General features: G+C 44.7%; 1 protein-coding gene across 1 annotated transcript in view; it reads right to left on the bottom strand.

Annotated features, from left to right (window-relative positions):
• prkn (parkin RBR E3 ubiquitin protein ligase) overlaps window positions 1-25,970 on the bottom strand; it is an 83,572-nt gene extending 57,602 nt beyond the window's left edge. Inside the window, exons 1-2 of the mRNA XM_084153446.1 lie at window positions 25,652-25,970; window positions 16,438-16,601 (exon numbers count right to left, since the gene is read on the bottom strand). Of these exons, the coding sequence (XP_084009572.1) occupies window positions 16,438-16,601; window positions 25,652-25,658 (171 nt within the window). The 5' untranslated portion in view covers window positions 25,659-25,970. The remainder of the gene's footprint in view (window positions 1-16,437; window positions 16,602-25,651) is intronic.
• Window positions 25,971-25,978: the final 8 nt, after the last annotated feature.

The following is a 25,978-nucleotide window of genomic DNA, read 5'->3' as shown; positions in this document are numbered from 1 at the left end:
GGTTGACTGTAACAGGTTTGACGATTTAATCTTAAATCAGCCATAAATCCCCTTGTGCAACAGAGAGGGGCAATTAAATGCAAGCTTCACCTTAAAATGATTCACTAATAAATAAATAATTATCTTCAGAAATTACTTTGTCAAAGCAACAGACTAACTAGGGCTTTACAATGGTGGTGAAAACTTGGGAGGCATTTTGGTGTTAAGTGGGTTAAAATCTTCCTAGAAATCAGAGAGGGTGCACGGAAGGACATGTCAAAATGCTGAATTTTGGCACTTGAGCAAGTCTGTATTCATATAAACAATATGATTTATTGAATTTGCCATGTGGTCTATATTAACGAGCACTTCATTGAATATAACAGGCTTTTAAAATTCAATATTGGTGCACAATTTCTACTTAAAATATCAAACGGACGCAAGGGGCAACCATTTCGTGGAATGACACAACTAATTTATAATTAGTTAAAAAGAGACCAATATATTTAGCATTGATATTCCCATTGGTCTCTACTGAAATAGCATTGATATTCCCATTGGTCTCTACTGAAATGAATTAAACTGTATGGAAGAGTTTGTCACTTAGGTTACTGCAAAGCACTTTGTGACAACTGCGGGGGTGCAAATTGCTTTATAAATGTATTTGATTGATTGGTTGATAGCCTCTCACAGCTCTGCCACATTGGCTTTACATTACTGCTGTTAGTGATGCTGTTTGATTCATTACTTTACCGCTGTCTATAACTCCTGATTCTAACCAGGGAGGTGAGTAAAGATAACGACAGCATGGCTACTTTCATGTTCCTTCAAAGTCAAATGTCTGGTCTTATCAACATTTGGCAACAGTAGTTGACAGACCTGATATCAAATAACTTCAGGTTACACAGACACACCTGCGTGCAGACACACACACACACCAGCGCCTCCAGCCTAACTCTACCTTGGCTTGTCTGATGAGATCAATTAAAAACAGCCAGGTACAAATGTGGAGCTAAATAAGACACAATTGACTAACATTGAAAACAAAATATCCTTTCCAACAACCGCAACACATAGCAAATTGAGCATCGGCAGCATAAGTATTAGCATAAGCTTATTTCTTAGCGCGAATGTGAACGGAGGAGTATTGCTACTTGCTATCACGTGACTTCCGTCTCGCTTCCGCATTGTCTCCGTACTGCTGTGCTGTTTGTTGCTACTTGGCTACCTGCCAAACTATTCACGTTTTACTTTAAAAAAACGTTTAATCAATCTCTGTGTTCAACAAATTTACCAACTTTTTAGTTTTGTCCTCACTCATCTTTTTTCGTTAAACTTTTTCACCCCGGACGTTTATCCCGAGACAGAAGAGTCATTTTCCTGTGCGTTTTAGCTGCCAACTTTACGTTATTTTCCTTTTTTCCATCGCAACTTTTTTCCCTTATTCAACTTTTTCACTCCGGACGCTTTATCTGGACATGGTTCATCAACATCTTCAACAGCCGAAGCTAAGTAGTAACATTAACATGATGTCTTCTAATTGCAGTCGCTGTACTCATAATATACAGGAGAATTCTCGCCTTACGGCGAGAATAGCTGTGCTACAAGCCCAGCTTCAGACGCAATCGTTAGGCAAGGGTAATATCAGTGTAGGAAAGGAAGAAACAGCGTCTGTGCCACCAGTAAGTACAGACAGTAACGTTAGTATAAATCCCCCCGCACAGTCCCCGCAGCCGGACAACTTTCTCATGGCTTCTGGAGGGAAATACTGTTGGAATGCTCAACCGGTGTCGCTCATTCAGCCGACAGAAACCTTCAACCGGTTTTCCCCATTATGTAGCGAGTCGGAGTCTGAGTCTGAGTCTTCTCTAGTCTCTACTCCTCCCGTTACGGGGTCTGAGACTCCGAAGGCTCCCACCATTAGCTCTGACAAATTGAAAACCCTAGTCATTGGCGACTCCATTACCCGCAGTATTAGACTTAAAACGAATCACCCAGCGATCATACACTGTTTACCAGGGGGCAGGGCTACCGACGTTAAGGCTAATCTAAAGATGGTGCTGGCTAAAGCTAAAACTGGCGAGTGTAGAGAGTATAGAGATATTGTTATCCACGTCGGCACCAACGATGTTAGGATGAAACAGTCAGAGGTCACCAAGTGCAACATAGCTTCAGCGTGTAAATCAGCTAGAAAGATGTGTCGGCATCGAGTAATTGTCTCTGGCCCCCTCCCAGTTAGGGGAAGTGACGAGCTCTACAGCAGAGTCTCAGCACTTAATCGCTGGTTGAAAACTGTTTTCTGCCCCTCCCAAAAGATAACATTTGTGGATAATTGGCCCTCTTTCTGGGACTCACCCACAAACAGGACCAAGCCTGACCTGCTGAGGAGTGACGGACTCCATCCTAGCTGGAGGGGTGCTCTCCTCTTATCTACCAACATAGATAGGGCTCTAACTCCTCTAGCCCCACAGTGAAATAGGGTGCAGGCCAGGCAGCAGGCTGTTAGCCAACCTGCCAGCTTAGTGGAGTCTGCCAATAGCACAGTCAGTGTAGTCAGCTCAGCCATACCCATTGAGACTGTGTCTGTGCCTCGATCTAGGTTGGGCAAAACTAAACATGGCGGTGTTCACCCTAGCAATCTTATTAGGATAAAGACCTCCTCCATTCCTGCCATTATTGAAAGAGATCGTGATACCTCACATCTCAAAATAGGGTTACTTAATGTTAGATCCCTCACTTCAAAGGCAGTCATAGTCAATGAACTAATCACTGATCATAATCTTGATGTGATTGGCCTGACTGAAACATGGCTTAAGCCTGATGAATTTGCTGTGTTAAATGAGGCCTCACCTCCTGGTTACACTAGTGACCATATTCCCCGTGCATCCCGCAAAGGCGGAGGTGTTGCTAACATTTACGATAGCAAATTTCAATTTACAAAAAAAAAAATGGCGTTTTCATCTTTTGAGCTTCTAGTCATGAAATCTATGCAGCCTACTCAATCACTTTTTATAGCTACTGTTTACAGGCCTCCTGGGCCATATACAGCGTTCCTCTCTGAGTTTCCTGAATTCCTATCAGACCTTGTAGTCATAGCAGATCATATTCTAATTTTTGGTGATTTTAATATTCACATGGAGAAGTCCACAGACCCACTCCAAAAGTCTTTCGGAGCCATTATCGACTCAGTGGGTTTTGTCCAACATGTCTCTGGACCTACTCACTGCCACAGTCATACTCTGGACCTAGTTTTGTCCCATGGAATAAATGTTGTAGATCTTAATGTTTTTCCACAAAATCCTGGACTATCGGACCACCATTTTATTACGTTTGCAATCGCAACAAATAATCTGCTCAGACCCCAACCAAGGAGCATCAAAAGTCGTGCTATAAATTCTCAGACAACACAAAAATTCATTGATGCCCTTCCAGACTCCTTCTGCCTACCCAAGGACGTCAGAGGACAAAAATCAGTTAACCACTTAACTGAGGAACTCAATTTAACCTTGCGCAATACCCTAGATGCAGTTGCACCCCTAAAAACGAAAAACATTTGTCATAAGAAACTAGCTCCCTGGTATACAGAAAATACCCGAGCTTTGAAGCAAGCTTCCAGGAAATTGGAACGGAAATGGCGCCACACCAAACTGGAAGTCTTCCGACTAGCTTGGAAAGACAGTACCGTGCAGTACCGAAGAGCCCTCACTGCTGCTCGATCATCCTACTTTTCCAACTTAATCGAGGAAAATAAGAACAATCCAAAATTTCTTTTTGATACTGTTGCAAAGCTAACTAAAAAGCAGCATTCCCCAAGAGAGGATGGCTTTCACTTCAGCAGTGATAAATTCATGAACTTCTTTGAGGAAAAGATCATGACCATTAGAAAGCAAATTACGGACTCCTCTTTGAATCTGCGTATTCCTCCAGGGCTTAGCTGTCCTGGATCTGCACAGCTCTGCGAGGGCCTGGGATCGGGAGAGACACTTAAGTGTTTTAGTACTATATCTCTTGACACAATGATGAAAATAATCATGGCCTCTAAACCTTCAAGCTGCATACTGGATCCTATTCCTACTAAACTGCTGAAGGAGCTGCTTCCTGTGCTTGGCCCTCCTATGTTGAACATAATAAACAGCTCTCTATCCACCGGATGTGTACCAAACTCACTAAAAGTGGCAGTGATAAAGCCTCTCTTGAAAAAGCCAAACCTTGACCCGGAAAATATAAAAAACTATCGGCCTATATCGAATCTTCCATTCCTCTCAAAAATTTTAGAAAAAGCTGTTGCGCAGCAACTCACTGCCTTTCTGAAGACAAACAATGTATACGAAATGCTTCAGTCTGGTTTTAGACCCCATCATAGCACTGAGACTGCACTTGTGAAGGTGGTAAATGACCTTTTAATGGCGTCAGACCGAGGCTCTGCATCTGTCCTCGTGCTACTAGACCTTAGTGCTGCCTTTGACACCATCGATCACCACATTCTTTTGGAGAGACTGGAAACCCAAATTGGTCTACACGGACAAGTTCTGGCCTGGTTTAGATCCTACCTGTCGGAAAGATATCAGTTTGTCTCTGTGAATGGTCTGTCCTCCGACAAATCAACTGTACATTTCGGTGTTCCTCAAGGTTCCGTTTTAGGACCACTATTGTTTTCACTATATATTTTACCTCTTGGGGATGTTATTCGAAAACATAATGTTAACTTTCACTGCTATGCGGATGACACACAGCTGTACATTTCAATGAAGCATGGTGAAGCCCCAAAATTGCCCTCGCTAGAAGCCTGTGTTTCAGACATAAGGAAGTGGATGGCTGAAAACGTTTTACTTTTAAACTTGGACAAAACAGAGATGCTTGTTCTAGGTCCCAAGAAACAAAGAGATCTTCTGTTAAATCTGACAATTCATCTTGATGGTTGTAAAGTCGTCTCAAATAAAACTGTGAAGGACCTAGGCGTTACTCTTGACCCTGATCTCTCTTTTGACGAACATATCAAGACTGTTTCAAGGACAGCTTTTTTCCATCTACGTAACATTGCAAAAATCAGAAATGTTCTGTCCAAAAATGATGCAGAAAAATTAATCCATGCATTTGTTACTTCTAGGTTAGACTACTGCAATGCTCTATTTTCCGGCTACCCGGATAAAGCACTAAATAAACTTCAGTTAGTGCTAAATACGGCTGCTAGAATCCTGACTAGAACCAAGAAATTTGATCATATTACTCCAGTGCTAGCTTCCCTACACTGGCTTCCTGTTAAGGCAAGGGCTGATTTCAAGGTTTTACTGTTAACCTATAAAGCGTTACATGGGCTTGCTCCTACCTATCTTTCCGAGTTGGTCCTGCCGTACATACCAATACGTACGCTACGGTCACAAGACGCAGGCCTCCTAATTGTCCCTAGAATTTCTAAGCAAACAGCGGGAGGCAGGGCTTTCTCCTATAGATCTCCATTTTTATGGAACAGTCTGCCTACCCATGTGAGAGACGCAGACTCGGTCTCAACCTTTAAGTCTTTACTGAAGACTTATCTCTTCAGTAGGTCATATGATTGAGTGTAGTCTGGCCCAGGAGTGTGAAGGTGAACGGAAAGGCTGGAGCAACGAACAGCCCTTGCTGTCTCTGCCAGGCCGGTTCCCCTCTCCACTGGGGTTCTCTGCCTCTAACCCTGTTGCAGGGGCTGAGTCACTGGCTTGCTGGTGCTCTTTCATGCCGTCCCTGGGAGGGGTGTGTCACTTGAGTGGGTTGAGTTACTGACGTGATCTTCCTGTCTGGGTTGGCGCCCCCCCCCTTGGTTTGTGCTGTGGTGGAGACCTCTGTGGGCTATACTCGGCCTTGTCTCAGGATTGTAAGTTGGTGGTTGGGGATATCCCTCTAGTGGTGCGGGGGCTGTGCTTTGGCGGAGTGGGTGGGGTTATATCCTTCCTGTTTGGCCCTGTCCGGGGGTTTCTTCGGATGGGGCCACAGTGTCTCCGGACCGCTCCTGTCTCAGCCTCCAGTATTTATGCTGCAGTAGTTTATGTGTCGGGGGGCTGGGGTTAGTTGGTTATACCTGGAGTACTTCTCCTGTCTTATCCAGTGTCCTGTGTGAATTTAAGTATGCTCTCTCTAATTCTCTCGTTCTCTCTTTCTCTCTGAGAACCTGAGCCCTAGGACCATACGTCAGGACTACCGGCATGATGACACCTTGCTGTCCCCAGTCCGCCTGGCCTTGCTGCTATTCCAGTTTCAACTGTTCTGCCTGCGGCTACGAAACCCCTACCTGTCCCAGACCTGCTGTTTTCAACTCTTAATGATCGGCTATGAAAAGCCAACTGAGAGACCTGAGCCCTAGGACCATACGTCGGGACTACCGGCCGTGGTGACTCCTTGCTGTCCCCAGTCCGCCTGGCCTTGCTGCTATTCCAGTTTCAACTGTTCTGCCTGCGGTTATGGAACCCCTACCTGTCCCAGACCTGCTGTTTTCAACTCTTAATGATCGGCTATGAAAAGCCAACTGAGATTTATTCCTGATTATTATTTGACCATGCTTGTCACTTATGAACATTTTTGAACATCTTGGCATGGTTCTGTTATAATCTCCACCCGGCACAGCCAGAAGAGGACTGGCCACCCCTCATAGCCTGGTTCCTCTCTAGGTTTCTTCCTAGGTTTTGCCTTTCTAGGGAGTTTTTCCTAGCCACCGTGCTTCTACACCTGCATTACTAGCTGTTTGGGGTTTTAGGCTGGGTTTCTGTACAGCACTTCGAGATATTAGCTGATGTAAGAAGGGCTATATAAAATAAAATTGAAAAATTGAAATTGAAGTACATCTGTGCTCCCCACAGGTGTTTAGAGAAGGTATCCTATTGGCTGATTCCTCTCCCAGACACTAATTGGAGGCATCAGAGGCCCAAGGAGCATTAGTGTATTCATGTTGCATGCATGTGACCTTTCCACCCTTATCATCTGCTCTTCGGAGGGCCGGATCAACAAGTCTGTAACCACTATTTTAATGGGCAATCTGCAAAGGACCTGTGAGTTGACCCATGACTCATGAAGGAGGTTTCTACAACACATCATCAATAATTGCATTATAGATCAAGTCATTTTGGGAAACACTTCAGCTGTAATATGCTTTTTCTGCACAGCAACAATGACCCATCGGGAATTAATAAAGTTTATTGAAGTGAAGTGAATTGAACTAAACTGACTGTTCCCCTAGATAGAGGTAGGAGTCACTTGAGCAAAGTTGCACAATAATATCAAACAAGTAACACTAAACTATTCAAAGCAGCAAAGTGAAAGATACAGGAGTCTTTAGTGGCTCAGTCCCTAGCATGCAGACAGATGTTTGTGAAAAGCCGAGCAAAGCACCTGAAATCCTGTGAAGACTGTGAATAATGTGGCCTGGGACTCTCAACTCCCTGTGGAGCTCATTCTCTACAGTGAAAAAGCTCAGCGCCACTCTGCAAAAGGAAACAATTTCAGCGCCAATTGTTTCACTGTAATTAGCAGGATATAACTACTTGTCTTATATGGTTTAACAAAGTGGCAACTCAAGGACAAAGAGATTGGCTGACAGAATATCCTTGTCTTGTATGAGGTGGTGACTCACTCCTTAGGTTGAGTACCTGTACATCACACATGCATGAGACCACACCTAGCAGGCTTAATGATTAAGATAAATCTAATGGAAGCTGACATGTTGTAATTTAGGCTATGTCATTTATGAGTGAAAGGGAGGGATGGAGCGGGAGGGATACAAAAATAAAAAGAGTGAGGGAGTGGAGGGGGAAGAAGAGATGTGGAAGGGAGAATAAGAGAGGAACGTGTAGGCTACTGGAAGGAAGAGCAAGAGAGAGAGAGGAGTAGAAGGAAATGTGAGAGAGATAGCACTCCTCTGGGATGAGAAAGCTAATGGAGCACATTACAGTGAACGCTCCTCTCGTCACTACAAATGTCAGCGGCTCACATCTCAGACTGTGGCAGATAAACACCAGCGACTAGCGACTGTCTGAGCCTAGAGGCTTGGCACTGTGGCTCTCAGACTCTCTGGGACCAACGACAACGTGACACGCATAGCAACAGCATCAGCATCACCGCTTTACCTGGCTGAGTGACCCGGCGTCAGGGTCTGCTAACTAACCAGGGCCCGGTTTCCCAATAGCGATGGAACTTAGGCTTATGAGTGTTTTAACGATGCATCTTTCCTACAATGGTTGAAAATGTAACATGCGTTTCCCAAAACACCATGCAGAGAGATCGCTAAGTGCGTCGTTGGAGCATATCAATACTGATAGGATCAAAAGAAAGGGAGCGCTGCTCTCTGATCAATTTTCTCCATTCAAATCTTACCTTAACATTATAATTATTTCACAATACTGACGACGGATCAGCTCCTAGAGAGATATTACCACTTAGGCCTACGGCTGCAAATATTAAAAAGGTGGCTTATTCGAATGCTTACCCAATAAAAATGCATTAAATCATTGATTTGGCATTTCACTGCGCACATGTTAGGCTACACATCATGAAATATGGAGACAAATTACAGACGGTAGCCTACAAGTAGAAAAATAGAACTCAATTGACTGAACGTGAAATGTATTTAAATATTATTGATATAGGACTATAGCCTACTGTTTATATTTCATTTGAAGCATATCTTTATGTCGCTTGTTTGTATCAATTGCAAAGACACTTTGTATTTGTAGTCAACTTTGTTCTGAAGTTATCGGCGGTCACAGAGAGACAGATAAACCATGTGATTCTATGTTTAGCAGAGATCTTCTGTGAATAAAGTGACGAAGGAGGGCAAAAAAAGCATCTAACAAGGCACTTACATGCTGACTACACCGGGCACGTGCATGTTGATTTTGTCCATTTTTCCATTTTAGTCATTTAGCAGATGCTCTTATCCAGAGCGACTTACAGTTAGTGAGTGCTTACATTTTTCATACTGGCCCCCCCGTGGGAATCGAACCCACAACCCTGGCGTTGCAAGCACCATGCTCTACCAACTGAGCTACAGGAGGTCCACACCAGACACGATCAGGACAGCAGGTTGAAATATCAAAACTAACTCTGAACCAACTATATTAATTTGGGGACAGGTCGAAACACATGAAACATTCATGGACATTTAGCTAGCTAGCTTGCTATTACTAACTAATTTGTCCTGGGATATAAACATTGGGTTTTTATTTTACCTGAAATACACAAGGTCCTTTTTTTCCTGGATCTTTGTAGAATTTTTACCCATTGAGTCACACAAAATCGTGTGTCTCTACTCTGACAATTAATCTACAGATAAAAGGGGAAACTTAGTTTCTAGTAATCTCTTCTTCTTTTTCTTCTTCTTCTACTTCTTCTGTATACTTTATATGGCGGTTGGCAACCAACTTTGAGGTGCATTACCACCACCGACTGGAGTGTGGACCTCAGTTCAACTTTCAATCACCCCCGTGGGTATATGCTCCTAAAAACCAATGAGGAGATGGGAGAGGAGGGACATGCAGCGCGTCACGCATCAAAAATAGAACCAAGTTCTATTTTAGCGCCTGGCTACGCAGACGCTCATTGACGCGCGCAAGCAGTTTGGATGAAATTATTGAATAACATGTACAGTACCAGTCAAGAGTTTGGACACACCTACTCATTCCAGAGTTTTTCTTTATTTTTACTATTTTCTACATTGTAGAATAATAGTGAAGACATTAGTAACCATAAAAGTGTTATAAACAAATCAAAATATATGTTTATATTTGAGATTCTTCAAAGTAGCCACCCTTTGCCTTGATGACAGCTTCGAACATTCTTGGTATTCTCTCAACCAGCTTCATGAGGTAGTCATCTGGAATGCATTTCATTTAACAGGTGTGCCTTGTTAAAAGTTAATTTGTGGAATTTCTTTCCTTATTAATGTGTTTGAGCCAATCAGTTGTGTTGTGACAAGGTAGGGGTGGTATACAGAAGATAGCCCTATTTGGTAAAATACCAAGTCCATACTATGGCAAGAACAGCTCAAATAAGCAAAGAGAAACGACAGTCCATCATTACTTTAAGACATGAAGGTCAGTCAATACGGAACATTTCAAGAACTTTTAAAGTTTCTTCAAGTGCAGTCGCAAAAACCATCAAGTGCTATGATGAAACTGGCTCTCCTGAGGACCGCCACAGGAAAGGAAGACCCAGAGTTACTTCTGCTGCAGAGGATACGTTTATTAGAGATACCAGCCTCAGAAATTGCAGCACAAATAAATGCTTCACAGAGTTCAAGTAACAGACACATCTCAACATCAACTGTTCAGAGGAGACTGCATGAATCAGACCTTCATGGTCGAATTGCTGCAAAGAAACCGCTACTAAAGGACACTAATAAGAACAAGAGACTTGCTTGGGCCAAGAAACACGAGCAATGGACATTAGACCGGTGGAAATCTGTCCTTCGGTCTGATGAGTCCAAATTTGAGATTTTTGGTTCCAACTGCCGTGTCTTTGTGAGACACAGAGTAGGTGAACGGATGATCTCCGCATGTGTGGTTCCCACCGTGAAGCATGGAGGAGGAAGTGTGATGGTGCTTTGCTGGTGACACTGTCTGTGATTTATTTAGAATTCAAGGCACACTTAACCAGCATGGCTACCATAGCATTCTGCAGTGATATGCCATCCCATCTGGTTTGCGCTTAGTGGGACTGATATGACGACATTTTTGATACAAGATTATTAATGTTTGTAAACTCTTGAGCTGCATGTGGGAGAGAGGACAAGGACACTCCATGTGTTATAGAGGTCACTGGTGAGTGACAGAGGGTTGGTGTGCCAAGATAGATTGGGGACCACTGGTGCTAATCTTAGAAGGAGTATGTGATGGAATGGCCTGGCTAGGGTGCCACACGATACCATGTAGGGTGATACTATTGTAGTAGATGAGTGACACTCAATGATGGTTGGCAGATGATGGACAGAAGTAGCTCGGAGAGCATTACATAAGCTGAGAGATTTTCTATGGAAGTCATTCAGACGACAGGAGGCTACGTCCGTACCGCCTGTCATATTGAATCCAGTACTGTTACCATTAAATAATGACTGAATCAACTCTCCATCTGAATGGTCGAATACTTTCTTGCATCCTGAACTTCTCGATACCAGAAACTCATCATAACAGGGACTATCATTTGTTTTTCAACAGGACAATGACCCAAAACACACCATCATGCTCTGTAAGGGCTATTTGACCAAGGAGAGTGATGGAGTGCTGCATCAGATGACCTGGCCTCCACAATCACCCGACCTCAACCCAATTGAGATGGTTTGGGATGAGTTGGACCGCAGAATGAAGCAAAAGCAGCCAACAAGTACTCAGCATATGTGGGAACTCCTTCAAGACTGTTGGAAAAGCATTCCTCATGAAGCTGCCAAGAGTGTGCAAAGATATCATCAGGGCAAAGGGTGGCTACTTTGAAGATTCAAAAATATATTTTGATTTGTTTAACACTTTTTTGGTTACTACATGATTCCATATGTGTTATTTAATTATTCTACAATGTAGAAAATAGTAAAAATAAAGAAAAACCCTTGAATGAGTAGGTGTGTCCAAGCTTTTGACTGGTACTGTATTTGTACATTTATTTTGTAACGCGAGCAGCGTGGTCAGCATGTTAGCTGGTCAGAGGCATGCGTTAGATTACGAGCGTTTTCAAGTGCAACGTTAATAAAACAGCTCAGAGCTTTAACGATGCTCCTACGAAGGTTCTAACGATGAATTTAGCCTTAAAATGCTTTTGGGAAACCCGGGCCCAGGCCAGGCAGAGCAAGAAGGAAGGATGTAGTGCTGGAATGGTTTAATATCTGGTGCCATGTTGAAGATGTTTAGGGCTAGGTGGTCTCACTTGGTCTTATACAGTGTGTGGTTGTGTGTGTGTGTGTGTGTGTGTGTGTGTGTATGAATATATTCTGTATAGGCCTACTTATCATCATTAGCATTTAAAAGCACATTTTAATAAGCACCAGTAAAATAATCTAGCATCATCACCCAAGAAGAAGGTGAGAAAGTCAGCGAGCACAGGATTTGTTGATCACAGCATCAAACTGTGAACATTTTGCTACTTCAACCGAGCTCGAGTGCCAAGCGTTACAAGCCAGTCTGATAAGCCATTAGCTTCGTCCTACTTCGGCTATGTTTAGAGGATGACACACACACAAAAATTATCCATTCCTTGCTCTCAGTTAATTGCTATGAATGGTATTCTCGCTTCACACATTTATTTCAAAATTCACCCAATAACAATGTCTGAGAAAGTAAGCATACACCTAGACCCAAAACTGGAAAGACACACAGGAAGGTCATCTTCCTGTCTGCTGAATGACGTACAGTAAACACAAACACACACACACACACACACACACTAGTCGCCTTCATGTCAACTGAATAACATGAATCATTGGTCCAGACACAACCAATGACTTTATGCCCTCATCCTTCACTCCATGCTTTGAGGCACTTTATTCTCCCCAAACCCCGGGGGACAGACAAAGCCACTTTGTACACAGGCTGACAAACACACAGTGGCTCGCTTATACTCTAGGAGGCAGAGTCGAGTCACAATGCCATGCTCCCACTGTGCTAGTACCACCATCAAAAGCTGAGACCTGCACTTACCCCAGCCTCAGAAGCAATCTGTCAGGGGGAAATGGAGCTCAGGTATAAATGTGTAGAGAGAGCAGAACTGACTGGAGAGACACAGTCAGGAGTCAGAGTGGGGAGTGTGTGTGCCTGGCTCCCCGGCCGCTCATTGTGAGCCTGACTGTTTTGATGCATAATTAAGATAGTCAAACTTAATGAAGCGCTGTGGACTAAAATTCATGGGATCCCCAGGCTCTATTTACGCTGTCAGAGTCAGGATGGGGAGAGAACGCCAGGCTTCCAGCCTTCACCGGAAACACTGTGTGGAGAGTGATAAGAGTGCAGGTGTGTGTGCCCATGTGCAAGCGTGTGGTGGGCATGAGGAAACAAAGACACACCCTACCACTAATTGCTATACAGACACAACCACACTGACACACACACACACAAACAGCACAGTCAAAAAGACAGGGTCGAGCTGGCTGAGCCCGGTGAAGCACGAGGCTAGCTAACCCACTACCTGGACTGGCTAGCGGGTAGCTACTGGTAACTATTAGCAACTGTGGATAGTTGTTTCACGCTTGAGAGTACCTGTAATTATGCCAGCTAGCTGCCTACCCTTTTAACCTCATTGTCTGAAGCGTTGGCGTTAGGTAGTTAGTAGCTACTGTACTCGAAATGTAGCTAGCTTGTTGCTACCTGGATAGCTAACTAAACAATAGCTGGAACGACCTAGCGAACAGACGCGAACTGGCTGAGTCAATTCAGTGGCTAGCTTTGCACTTGGCTGGCTAACAGTAGCTGCCAGGGGTAAGTTATAACCTACATTTGTGTTTTGTTTTTACATACTGGTAACCAGAGTCGTTCAAGGGAATTCGGGACATGGGTGACTAGTTAACGTTAGCTTGGCTCTCTCTGTGTGTTCGTGCCGTGGGAGGAGGTTTTTTTTTCGTTGGCAGAGAGCAATGGCTAGCTAGTATGCAAACTATTCTAGCTAACTAACTGGCTGAATAAATTGACGACGGACTCGCTCAAGCTGTCGGGACTAACCCAGAACTTTACACAACGTTAGACACGGACACGAATTATCTGCTTGGCGTGTTCACACACTGGTGGTTTGTTGTGGCCGAGTATTGGTGCTAAACCGTGTTGTTGGAGGCTGGCATGCTAATTGGCTGTGGCGTCATAGGATTCAGTGCCCTGGACGGTTTTCACGGAAGAATACTGTAACAAGTTAGCTAGCTGAATAAACTAAGTTAGTCTATTCCTAGAAAACATTGAACCGCTGTAGTTTACAACAATTATAGTTTCTGAGGTGGAAGTTGGGAGAGTTATATTTGGGTGTTTCAGTGAAACGTAAGTGAGGGAGGCCCCGCTCTCTCGCTTTCCCAGATGTTTAGTTCATTTCATTCCGATCTCCTTTGCATTATTGTAGCCATTTTCTGTAGCCTGCCAACTATGTGTCTGTCTATCCCTGTTCTCTCCTCTCCGCACAGGCTATACAAACGTCTCACACCGCGTGGCTGCTGCCACTCTAACCTGGTGGTCCCTGCACGCACGACCCACGTGGAGTTCCAGGTCTCCGGCAGCCTCTGGAACTGCCGTTCTGCAGCCAACAAGGCAGAGTTCAACTCAGCCTATGCTACCCTCCAGTCCCTCGACTTCTTGGCGCGGACGGAAACATGGATTACCACAGAAAACACTGCTACTCCTACTGCTCTCTCCTTGTCTGACCATGTGTTCTCGCCTACCCCGAGAGCATCTGGTCAGCAGGGTGGTGGCACAGGAATCCTCATCTCTCCCAAATGGACATTCTCTCTTTCTCCCCAGACCCATCTGTCTATCTCCTCATTTGAATTCCATGCTGTCACAGTCACTAGCCCATTCAAGCTTAACATCCTTATCATTTAATGCCCTCCAGGTTCCCTTGGAGAGTTCATCAATGAGCTTGACGCCTTGATAAGTTCCTTTCCTGAGGATGGTTCACCCCTCACAGTTCTGGGTGACTTTAACCTCCCTACGTCTACCTTTGACTCATTTCTCTCTGCCTCCTTCTTTCCACTCCTCTCCTCTTTTGACCTCACCCTCTCACCGTCCCCCCCTACTCACAAGGCAGGCAATACGCTTGACCTCATCTTTACTAGATGCTGTTCTTCTCCTAATCTCACTGCAACTCCCCTCCAAGTCTCCGACCACTACTTTGTATCCTTTTCGCTTTTGCTCTCCTTCAACACTACTCACTCTGCCCCTACTCAGATGGTAATGCGCCGTTGCAACCGTCGCTCTCTCTCTCCCGCTACTCTCTCCTCTTCCATCCTATCATCTCTTCCCTCTGCTCAATCCTTCTCCCTCCAATCTCCTGATTCTGCCTCCTCAACCCTCCTCTCCTCCCTTTCTGCATCCTTTGACTCTCTATGTCCCCTATCTTCCCGGCCGGCTCGGTCCTCCCCTCCTGCTCCGTGGCTTGACGACTCATTGCGAGCTCACAGAACAGGGCTCCGGGCAGCCGAGCGGAAATGGAGGAAAACTAGACTCCCTGCGGACCTGGCATCTTTTCACTCCCTCCACTCTACATTTTCTTCCTCTGTTTCTGCTGCTAAAGCCACTTTCTACCACTCTAAATTCCAAGCATCTGCCTCTAACCCTAGGAAGCTCTTTGCCACCTTCTCCTCCCTGCTGAATCCTCCTCCCCCTCCCCCCCTCCTCCCTCTCTGTGGATGACTTCGTCAACCATTTTGAAAAGAAGGTTGACGACATCCGATCCTCGTTTGTTAAGTCAAATGACACCGCTGGTCCTGCTCACACTGCCCTACCCTATGCTTTGACTTCTTTCTCCCCTCTCTCTCCAGATGAAATCTTGCGACTTGTGATGGCCGGCCGCCCAACAACCTGCCCGCTTGACCCTATCCCCTCCTCTCTTCTCCAGACCATTTCCGGAGACCTTCTCCCTTACCTCACCTCGCTCATCAACTCATCCTGGACCGCTGGCTATGTCCCTTCCGTCTTCAAGAGAGCGAGAGTTGCACCCCTTCTCAAAAAACCTACACTCGATCCCTCCGATGTCAACAACTACAGACCAGTATCCCTTCTTTATTTTCTCTCCAAAACTCTTGAGCGTGCCGTCTTTAGCCAACTCTCTTGCTATCTCTCTCAGAATGACCTTCTTGATCCAAACCAGTCAGGTTTCACAGGTCCTAATCCAGGCACTTGTCATCTCCCGTCTGGATTACTGCAACTCGCTGTTGGCTGGGCTCCCTGCCTGTGCCATTAAACCCCTACAAACCCCTACAATCCAGAACGCTGCAGCCCGTCTGGTGTTCAACCTTCCCAAGTTCTCTCACGTCACCCCGCTCCTCCGCACACTCCACTGGCTTCCAGTTGAAGCTTGCATCTGCTACAAGACCATGGTGCTTGCCTACGGAGCTGTGAGGGGAACGGCACCTCCGTACCTTCAGGCTCTGATCAGTCCCTACACCCAAACGAGGGCATTGCGTTCATCCACCTCTGGCCTGCTGGCCCCCCTACCTCTGCGGAAGCTCAGTTCCCGCTCAGCCTAGTCAAAATTGTTCGCTGCTCTGGCACCCCAATGGTGGAACAAGCTCCCTCACGACGCCAGGACAGCGGAGTCACTCACCACCTTCCGGAGACACTTGAAACCCCACCTCTTTAAGGAACACCTGGGATAGGATAAAGTAATCCGTCTACCCCCCCTTAAAAATAAAGTGGTTGTCCCACTGGCTATCATAAGGTGAATGCACCAATTTGTAAGTCGCTCTGGATAAGAGCGTCTGCTAAATGACGAAAATGTAAATGTAAAATGAGTGAAGTGGGAGTATGATGACCTTACCTGGAGGGTGCAGTCGCTGAGCAGCTCTCTGCCAGCAAAGATGACCCTCAGCTGCTCCGGCTGTACCCCCTGCAGCCTCCCCACCGTCTCCTTCAGCGCTGCGATGCTGGCCCCCTCCTCCAGCTCCACTGGGAAGCCATGGCTGGAGTTAAACCTCACATACACTGGAGAGACAGAGAGAAGAGAGACAAGTGACATAAGTCAGAGACAATAGTGAACAATAATGAGAGAATGAGAGAGAGAGAGAGAGAGAGAGAGAGAGAGAGAGAGAGAGAGAGAGAGAGAGAGACGCTTGTGTGGCAAAAGAGGCAAAAAGAGAATTAGACAAGAGGCCTGAGTGGTCAGAGAGGGTAGAAGTGTATAAAAAGGCGATTGGCTAGACATAGGCAACCATAACACAGAAGTAACAGAAGAGAGGTGAACAGACAGTGGAAGTGGAGAAGAAAGAGAGGGAATGTGGGGACAGAGGAGCGAGAACAAGAAAGGACATGAGGAGAAGTAACGTGAATCAGGGAGATGGGGCTGCGGTGGAAAACAGATTACATACAGGAGAAAACAAAGAAACAGGATTTTAACATTCAGCCGGCTAAGCCAATATGAAAATCCCCAAACCCTTTCATTAAGATGAGTGAGATTTGGAGCAAAGGTATTCATTCCTGCTATCGTTACTACTTATTATTTTAATTGAAATGAGTCAACCTTTTCAGAGCCCCTAGAGGCAAGGAGATACATTCATGACTGTAAAATGGCTGATCGGGGAAATGTCTGCAATCAAATAGGAAATTATGAGCCAATGGAGATGTGTATAGACTACCTAGGCCTTTTTAAACACACACTGGTTTTGATTTGTATTTATTATGGATCCCCACTCTTCCTGGGGTCCAGTAAAAATGAAGGCAGTAATATACATTATAATAAAACATTTAAACATTAATATACATTTTACAACAGATTTCACAAAACATTAAGTGTGTGCCCTCCTGCCACTAGAACACACAATCCAGGTGTACGTGTGTGTATAGTGTGTATGTTATGTGTGTTTGTATGTGTGTGATTGAAGGAATACAAAATTATGTGAGGTGAATAGGCAAGCGAGCACACATACACAGACACACACAAAAGCATATAGCCTAAGCATACACACATGGGCAATTCCAAGGAAACGGAATTACCTTGAGTCTCCGATTTTTCACTTTCAACTGTATGCCAAACAAAAACTGAAAATCTGCACAGTTTTTGTCAAGTGTTCTGTGAAGTCATAGAGTTGTATGGTTTGTTAAACTTTGAAATCAATGGTTCTTGTTTGGTATATATTTTAAAGTGAAAAATCTGAGTCTCAGCGTAATTCCGATACAGTGGAATTGCCCACATACATTGAGTACACACACTAACACATACACGTAAGCTAAGCATACACAGAAAGATATTGTACACACACTAACACATACACTGTGTGGAGTAGTCATGGGAACGCAGCACTAATCATAGTTATTACAGGAGATGTAATCGTTTTAGATTTAATGACTGAGGAGGAATAAAAAAGGTCCCGATTGCTAAAACAACAAAAAGTGGAGTGTTCTTCCATTTGGTGCTTAAGAAGGAGTTGACTCAGTTGAGTGATTGCTCTTTGCCGATGTGCGACATTCCCTTTAGAAAAGTGTTTTTGCAACATTATTCTAAGACAAATATATACTCTGTCACTTAAATCAGTAGGAAGCTACACAACCTTTTCTGAGATTGTAACAAGAAAGTGGACAGACACCATTACGCTATTGGTTTGAACCCGTGCTATATCACATCAGATACCTGATTTATCTACACAGAAGAGACTACCTAAAGTTAGAGCAATATTAACAATGACCACTATGACACAACCGTCTCTCGGTTGACTGATCTCTGGCAGCACTAAAGCCAATCCAGTCCGAGCTGTGACACAAAGTGAATGAGGAGAAGGGCTGATTCAAATTTGCCCCGTCACTGAGATTTCCATAATGTCCCTCATTGTTTTGCATCCCATGCAAGTGGCTAACAAATGAGTAAATTCCTCCTTTGTCATGTTTCATCACAGAAGCCGTCAGTTTGGTGAAGGGGCCACAACGTGCCCAGATTACCTGAGTTCTCAGTCTGGGGAGGAAGAGTGACAGAATGCAATCATGTAGCAGCAACACCACCAGGCCGGATTACCAAGAAGAGAACTCACTGGAAGGCTAACAACTCACAACATAATTCCACAAATTTGGCTGCGTGCAGGGAGAAGAATACCAATACTTCCAAACCCAAAACAGGCATCTTAATTTTCTCAAAATAAGAGAAGAGAAGAGAAGAGAAAGAGAGGGAGAAAGAGATGGCGGGGGGGGGGGGGGGGGGTCTGTATTTTGGGAACTTCACATGTTTATTGCTCCTCACTAGTCCCATGTAATTTCCCCAGGTGGACTACTCTACCAAAATCACAAAGTAAAAGTAGGACACTCTAGTCTGGAAAAAAATCTGCATAATTAAATGTGTGTTATTTCCTGCTAATGTCCCAACTGCTAATGTCCCATGACAGTAATTCAAAAAGAGAGAGGCAGAGAGATGCGATGCAGAGAGATGCAATGTCACTCAGACCAAGGTGGCAGGGGGCAGGAGAGTGGCAGGGAGGGTATCATGGTCAGCCAATGCTTTGTGTCTGGGTGGAGTGGCAGGCGGCCAGATCAATGCAGCCCGCACACAGGCAGTAATATGAAGACAGATTGGCTTAACTCTCAACTGCTGCATTGGAGGGAAACGGGTCCAGGGACTCTTTAGTGCAGGAAGGAGGTGAGAGGAGAGGGAGGTGAGAGGAGAGGGAGGTGAGAGGAGAGGGAGAGATTGACTGGGAGTGGAAAGGTGGAAGGTTTGGTTGAACAGGGAGGAAGAGAAAGAGTAAAGACAGTACATGGAGAGGAACAGTACATGGAGAGGAACAGTACATGGAGAGGGACAGTACATGGAGAGGGACAGTACATGGAGAGGGACAGTACATGGAGAGGGACAGTACATGGAGAGGAACAGTACATGGAGAGGGACAGTACATGGAGAGGGACAGTACATAGAGAGGAACAGTACATAGAGAGGAACAGTACATAGAGAGGAACAGTACATAGAGAGGAACAGTACATGGAGAGGGACAGTACATGGAGAGGAACAGTACATGGAGAGGGACAGTACATGGAGAGGGACAGTACATGGAGAGGGACAGTACATGGAGAGGAACAGTACATAGAGAGGAACAGTACATGGAGAGGGACAGTACATGGAGAGGAACAGTACATAGAGAGGAACAGTACATGGAGAGGAACAGTACATGAAGAGGGACAGTACATGAAAAGGGACAGTACATGGAGAGGGACAGTACATGGAGAGGGACAGTACATGGAGAGGAACAGTACATGGAGAGGAACAGTACATGGAGAGGGACAGTACATGGAGAGGGACAGTACATGGAGAGGAACAGTACATGGAGAGGGACAGTACATGGAGAGGAACAGTACATGAGAGGGACAGTACATGGAGAGGAACAGTACATGGAGAGGGACAGTACATGGAGAGGAACAGTACATGGAGAGGGACAGTACATGGAGAGGAACAGTACATGGAGAGGAACAGTACATGAGAGGGACAGTACATGGAGAGGGACAGTACATGGAGAGGAACAGTACATGGAGAGGAACAGTACATGGAGAGGAACAGTACATGGAGAGGGACAGTACATGGAGAGGAACAATACATGGAGAGGTACATGGAGAGGACCAGTACATGGAGAGGATCAGTACATGGAGAGGGACAGTACATGGAGAGGGACAGTACATGGAGAGGAACAGTACATGGAGAGGGCAGGGAGTTGAAAATGCTCTGTAAAATGACTCCATTCATCATAATGACAGCTGCCCAGGACTTCGATCACTCCAGGGAGTTAAACCCGGCAATGCAGTTTCCCATAAGGGCCCTGTTAGGCTCTCCAGACGCTAATGCAATGCTATCAGAGGGCTTGGCGAGCCACAGGTCTCCTTTATGAGTGCACTGCCCACGTCACTCCTTTTTTCTTCCTATTGATTAGGGATAAAGCACCCAAATGGCCCTGGCAAAACCGCCGTAAAATACTGCCAAGCCCCAAATTTCCCCCGCACATAACTATAAAGAAGATGGATTCCTCAATTCCAGAATTCACTTTGAGCAATTAAGAGAACAAATTCCCATCCAACACTGGGGTGAAGAACTTTTCTCCCTCCACCTCCCTCTCCTCTCCCTTCTTTCTTGATCCTTATCCTGATAGCTGGCACAGTCAGGTGCAGCGTTAGGTCATGTGTGACGGGTGCTGTGAAGCAATGCTGTGCAATGCTTTACGATAAGCCCGGTCCAGGCCCAGGCTATCAATCGTGGAGGCTAGCAGTGGCTATGGGGCCAGTGCCAGGTTTCTCGGGCCCGGTGCCTGTCCAGAGGAGGATTATCTCTTAGATCAATGGTTGGGTTGATTCTGGCGCACAGCGCCCGTTCATCAGCCGCCCTGCCGCAACCCGGCCCAGTGCAGGAAAGCCAGGAAATACCCCCGTCTTCTCTTATTAATCTGAAGGAGGCGGCCATGTCTGCATAATGGAGCCTTCAGGAATACCACCATGCCCCCCCCACTGCAATATGTGGCCAGACTACATCCCCATACAATACCAAGTGATGGAGATAAATAAGAGTCTCCCTGGAGATAAGACTGCATCGGAGCTGTATTGGGTCTGTGAACACACTGTGAGGTGTAGCTATTTGGGACACAGATAGTGTGTGATACGACTGTACCTCTGCTGGGTTATTGGAACACTGGCTGGCTGCATTACCTCACTAGGCAAGCAGTGTCACATTCTACCAATAGCACAAAGATGAAGACGCTAAGATTGCTTTTTTGTGTTCTGTGGGTCAACCACAACAGAAACAGAAAATGCAAAGAATGGATAGTGTCAACACAATAAAAACGTTTTGTAGGTCATTTTCATCAGCAGATATCAGTAATGATAGATACTGTACTTGGCAAATTCAATGACAATATGATGACAATTGATGTTTAGAACAATTTTCTCTACAACTTTTATTTGAAAGAGCTGAAAGACAAGACAGAGAGCAAGTATGCCATAGGCATGTAATAGCCTAAGTAATAACAATGTAACAAGGTCTAATGAGAGCCCTGTGTTGCTGTAACTGCTTGGACTGTGCTGTCATAGTCCCATCCGAGGGAGTCAATAACAATGGTCATTAACCATTAGCCTGCGTCTGCCACCTGTAGCACCTCACCAAGGGCAGAGCGACACAACGCATGTACGCATAGCTGGGCTCTGTCAGAGAGGGAGACAGAGTCGGTAAGGTGGAGCAAAGTCATGTTCTCCATATTGATCATCCAGATATGCTGTTATGTCGATGACAATCAAAGAGCATTGTCCAGATAACGAGCCATTTAGAGAAGTGTCACGCCAGCTCACATTCAGTCAAAGCTCTGCATGTTCAGAACAAGTGCGCATTGACCCTTCATCAATCAAAGTAATTATCAAACAAAACATGCAGACCTACTGCAGATTAAAGCACTACCCTGGTCTGTGTACACTCCACAGAAACCCCTGAACAACTCAGAGAGGCAGAGTGCGTACTAAAAAGGTAGGCTGTATTGTATTAGAAGGATACAAGCCCAGGGGTATCAGCAAAAGGCCAGGTGTTCCTACTCATTCCCCTGATCTTTCAGATCCATTTTGCCTGCCTCCCCGCTTCCCTTCTCCTCCTTCCATCTCCATTTAATTTCTCTGTGGCAGCCATCTCACCTGCGCCCTCACCACTTCCCTGTTATTAGCGCCGTGGCTGCTGGCAGCACATATTTGCATGAGAGTCACTGTAACCAATTCCAATTTCAGCCAGAATTTGTTTTCCAGACCCCATCTGCGGCTTTTCATTAGAAACTGCGGCGTTCTGTGAAAGGCACCGGTTGCGTTTCAGGTGGCCTTCCATTCGCCAGCGGGACTGACGCTTTAAATTATTCGGTCTAATCATCGACTAAACAATAAAGCATTAATTCTGGGAAAATGACTCAAAGAGAGAGGTGCTTAGAGGAAAAGGACTGGGGTCCCCAAGAGTAAAAGGACACTAGATCAGGAACTGGCTTGCACACACACATATTATGAGAGAGCATGTCCTCTTGGGAAGTGCTGTATGTTTTTGTGCCTGAGGCAGAAAATCGACAATTGAACTAGACTCCTTGAGGTCCTAGAGCAACGCGAAAATCTACACACAAAGCTCTGTCATGAGACTCCCCTCACCGTCCCTCCACACCCCACCAAGGTGACCTTGACATCATCTCAGTGGGGCAATACCAGGACCTGGCAAAGACAGGGGGTGATATGAACCCATTGAAATCCATTGAGGATTTGGGTTTCTGTGTGTAGTGGTTCACTAATCCCTCTTCCCTTCAGTCTGGTAATATGTATTTACCTTGCATTCAACATTGATTGACAGTAATACAGTCATTATCCTCTTGGATTTCCGAGAGGCTTCTATCTTTTCCAGAGGCAATTAGGCACTAACACTGCGTCAGCCCTATCGGAGTATCTGTCCCTTTCAGTCACTTCTGCTCATTTCTCTCTTTACCGCTTGCTCTTTCTCTCTCTCCTGCTCTCTCAATCCATTTCTTTCTATCATTTCTCTCTTTCTGCCTCCTTTTCATGACAGCCAGCTTGAAGATATGAAAACTTGTGATTGACACACCAATTTCCTTACTGCCATCACACACTGAAGCCCAGATTTCTCAAGGTCCTCTTCCTCTGTGCCTCCAGTGAAAGCAATACATGGAAATATGAATAAAAACACATCGGAATTCAGATAAAGTGCTAAAAGACCTATTGAATGTAAATGTGTGATTATAACTGACACCATTTGAAACTCCTCATCTTTTCTCCAAAATCCTCTGCCTTTGTGTCACTACTGTTTGTTTTACATGGAATTAAATACACAATTATGCCTTTTAACAAAGGGGCATAACATTCATTATTGAGGGAGGAAATGCTGCATGTTTGATATCCTTTAAATCCACCCACTCATTATCATACATATTTCCAGATAATATGGTTAAACATATGTTAAAGTAGGCCTAAACGGTTTGATAATTTTCCTAAGAATATGCAAATACCTTGTTACAAGTCTACACAGTCATTCCATGGCCCCAAAGATTATACAAGTTCAGAGCTAGAACACAGCTTATGATCTACCATGTTCAGTTTGTTTGGGTTGAGGGCTGTCTAGCCTTAATAACTTATCAATCAAAAAATCATTGATATTGTTTGACATGAAAAAACATTTTAAAAAACATTTTACTGCATTGCTAGGAGCTAGTAACATAAGCATTTTGCTGCGCCGGCTATAACATCTGCTAAACTGTGTACGCAACCAATTAACTTTGATTTGAATCAGTGGGAGTCTAGCTTGTCAAGGCTGACGTAACTAGCCTCTGGTCATAATGTGTCCGTCTAACCCAAACTCCAACGACCTCACCAAATAAAACCCACACATTCACTCCTTCTCCACTGTAAACTCTCTAGTGTACACTCTTTGGCTAAGGCCTACGTTCACAAGACTGCTGAACTCAGCGTGAAGAAAATGACAACACACCACTGCAATGGAATCACATGAGGAGAAACGCAGAAAACAAATGTGGATACATATTAAAGAAAATTATTCTTGGCCTGGAGTCACTGCAAAGGCAGGAAAGACACTTAGCTGCAACGAACCAAAAATCAATAGCAATTTATTCTCTCCTTGGTCTCGAGTAAATAATCCTGAACCCTCTCGCCTGTCCCAGGAGTACACTGGCGTCTCTCCCTCTCTCTCCTCAGCCTCTGTCGCAAACTTCTCTGACCCCTCGGAGTAGCGCCGCTCAGACTCAATACCTACTGCTACACAGTCCTGCTCCGCTAGAAGACATAGCCTATTGTAATTGGTAAGGATTTGGCAATTCACAAGGCAGGTAGTCTAGGTTTGTTTGATTCCCCTCTTCTGTGTTGTTTACATTTTTACACTTAAGTCATTTAGCAGACGCTTTGGATAAGAGCGACTTACAGTAGTGAGTGCATAAATGTTCATAATTCTTTGTACTGGTCCCCCGTGGGAATCGAACCCACACTGCTGGCGTTGCAAGTGCCATGCTCTACCCATTGAGCCACAAGGGACACGTTGTCAAGGCCTAGGCTATATATTACAGTTAAATTCAGTAATTTGCATTTTAATATCATATGACCAAGATTAGATCTTCCTAATGCAGACCCAGCCATTATTACAACTTGCTGTATTATCAAGGTAATTTAAAAAGTCCTGTGTCACATAAACATGGATATAATGACATTCCACATAATAAAGGTATGTCTGTTTTCTTGTGATAGACCTAGTTCTGGGGCCGCGGTGTCTGCGATCACCAACAGGAGAGAAATATTGACCCTACGGATTTCCTGGATGATGACTTTTCCCTCCCTTCAACACTCCCTCTTATCCCCTTCCCTCTATAGGACTAGTGCAATTTACTGCTAGACAAGCATAATTCAGCCAGCTCAAACCAAACCCTATCCCCTGGGGATGTGTGAGCCTAAGACAGACTCAGAGTTGATGGGCCAGAGACTCAAGACATAATCGATCTCTCTTCCTTAGACCTTTGCACAAATCTGAACACACTGAAAATATATTATCTTTGTCCTATACTTGACCTTGTATTGATAGGAATAATAGGAAGATTAAAGTATTAAACATGATGCCATATAATGGTTTATTCATGGCATTCCGTCACTCAATCGCCATCAAAAACTTGGGCCAGAACATCTGGCTACAATGCATCTGTCACTGGCTGGCGCGTGGCGTGGGTTTGACGGTGTGCGCTGCATGTTCACGTGAGCATGTAGTAGAGCTGTTTACTGTTTACCTTATAAATTAGAACCCAGCAGGTGATAGTACATCTTGTAAGCATTAATGCAACTCTCGTGTACACACGTAAGGGCTATTCTATAACAGCAGAAACAGCAGCTTGTTATATTGTCAACTGACCAGTCTAGCAAGCCAGGCACAAAAATAAGCTATTTTATGCACACAGCATCACGGGTTCGTGGAGATGCTGTTATTCACAACATAACCTAGAATTGACAACGTCAAATTAATGGACGAAACGATTTACTACAACTTTATCACATACCAATCATGCTGGGGGTGTAGCTACGTCCTCTGGTTTTAAGGTGAAGAACTTCATGTCATACGACTGCTGGGGATCTCCATTACAATATTTGCAAGTATCGAGGACTATGGGAGATGGAGTCCTACTTGTTCCCGTATTATTGTTATCTAGCTAAATGTACCTGGCAGCGTCCAAAATAGCTGTTGAGCTGTTTCATATGGCAACATATTTTACATACATTGTACCAGACATAATCCTACTACGAATGTATCCTATAGGCGCAAACAACACCTTCGGAGAGAGAAAAATAATGCAAACTTGCACGTGACGTCATACCGGAAACGATTA

The sequence above is a fragment of the Coregonus lavaretus genome (genome assembly GCF_964263955.1).
Source record: "Coregonus lavaretus genome assembly, chromosome: 36".
Taxonomy (NCBI): Eukaryota; Metazoa; Chordata; class Actinopteri; order Salmoniformes; family Salmonidae; genus Coregonus; species Coregonus lavaretus.
This window is presented reverse-complemented; position numbering and strand designations above follow the sequence as displayed.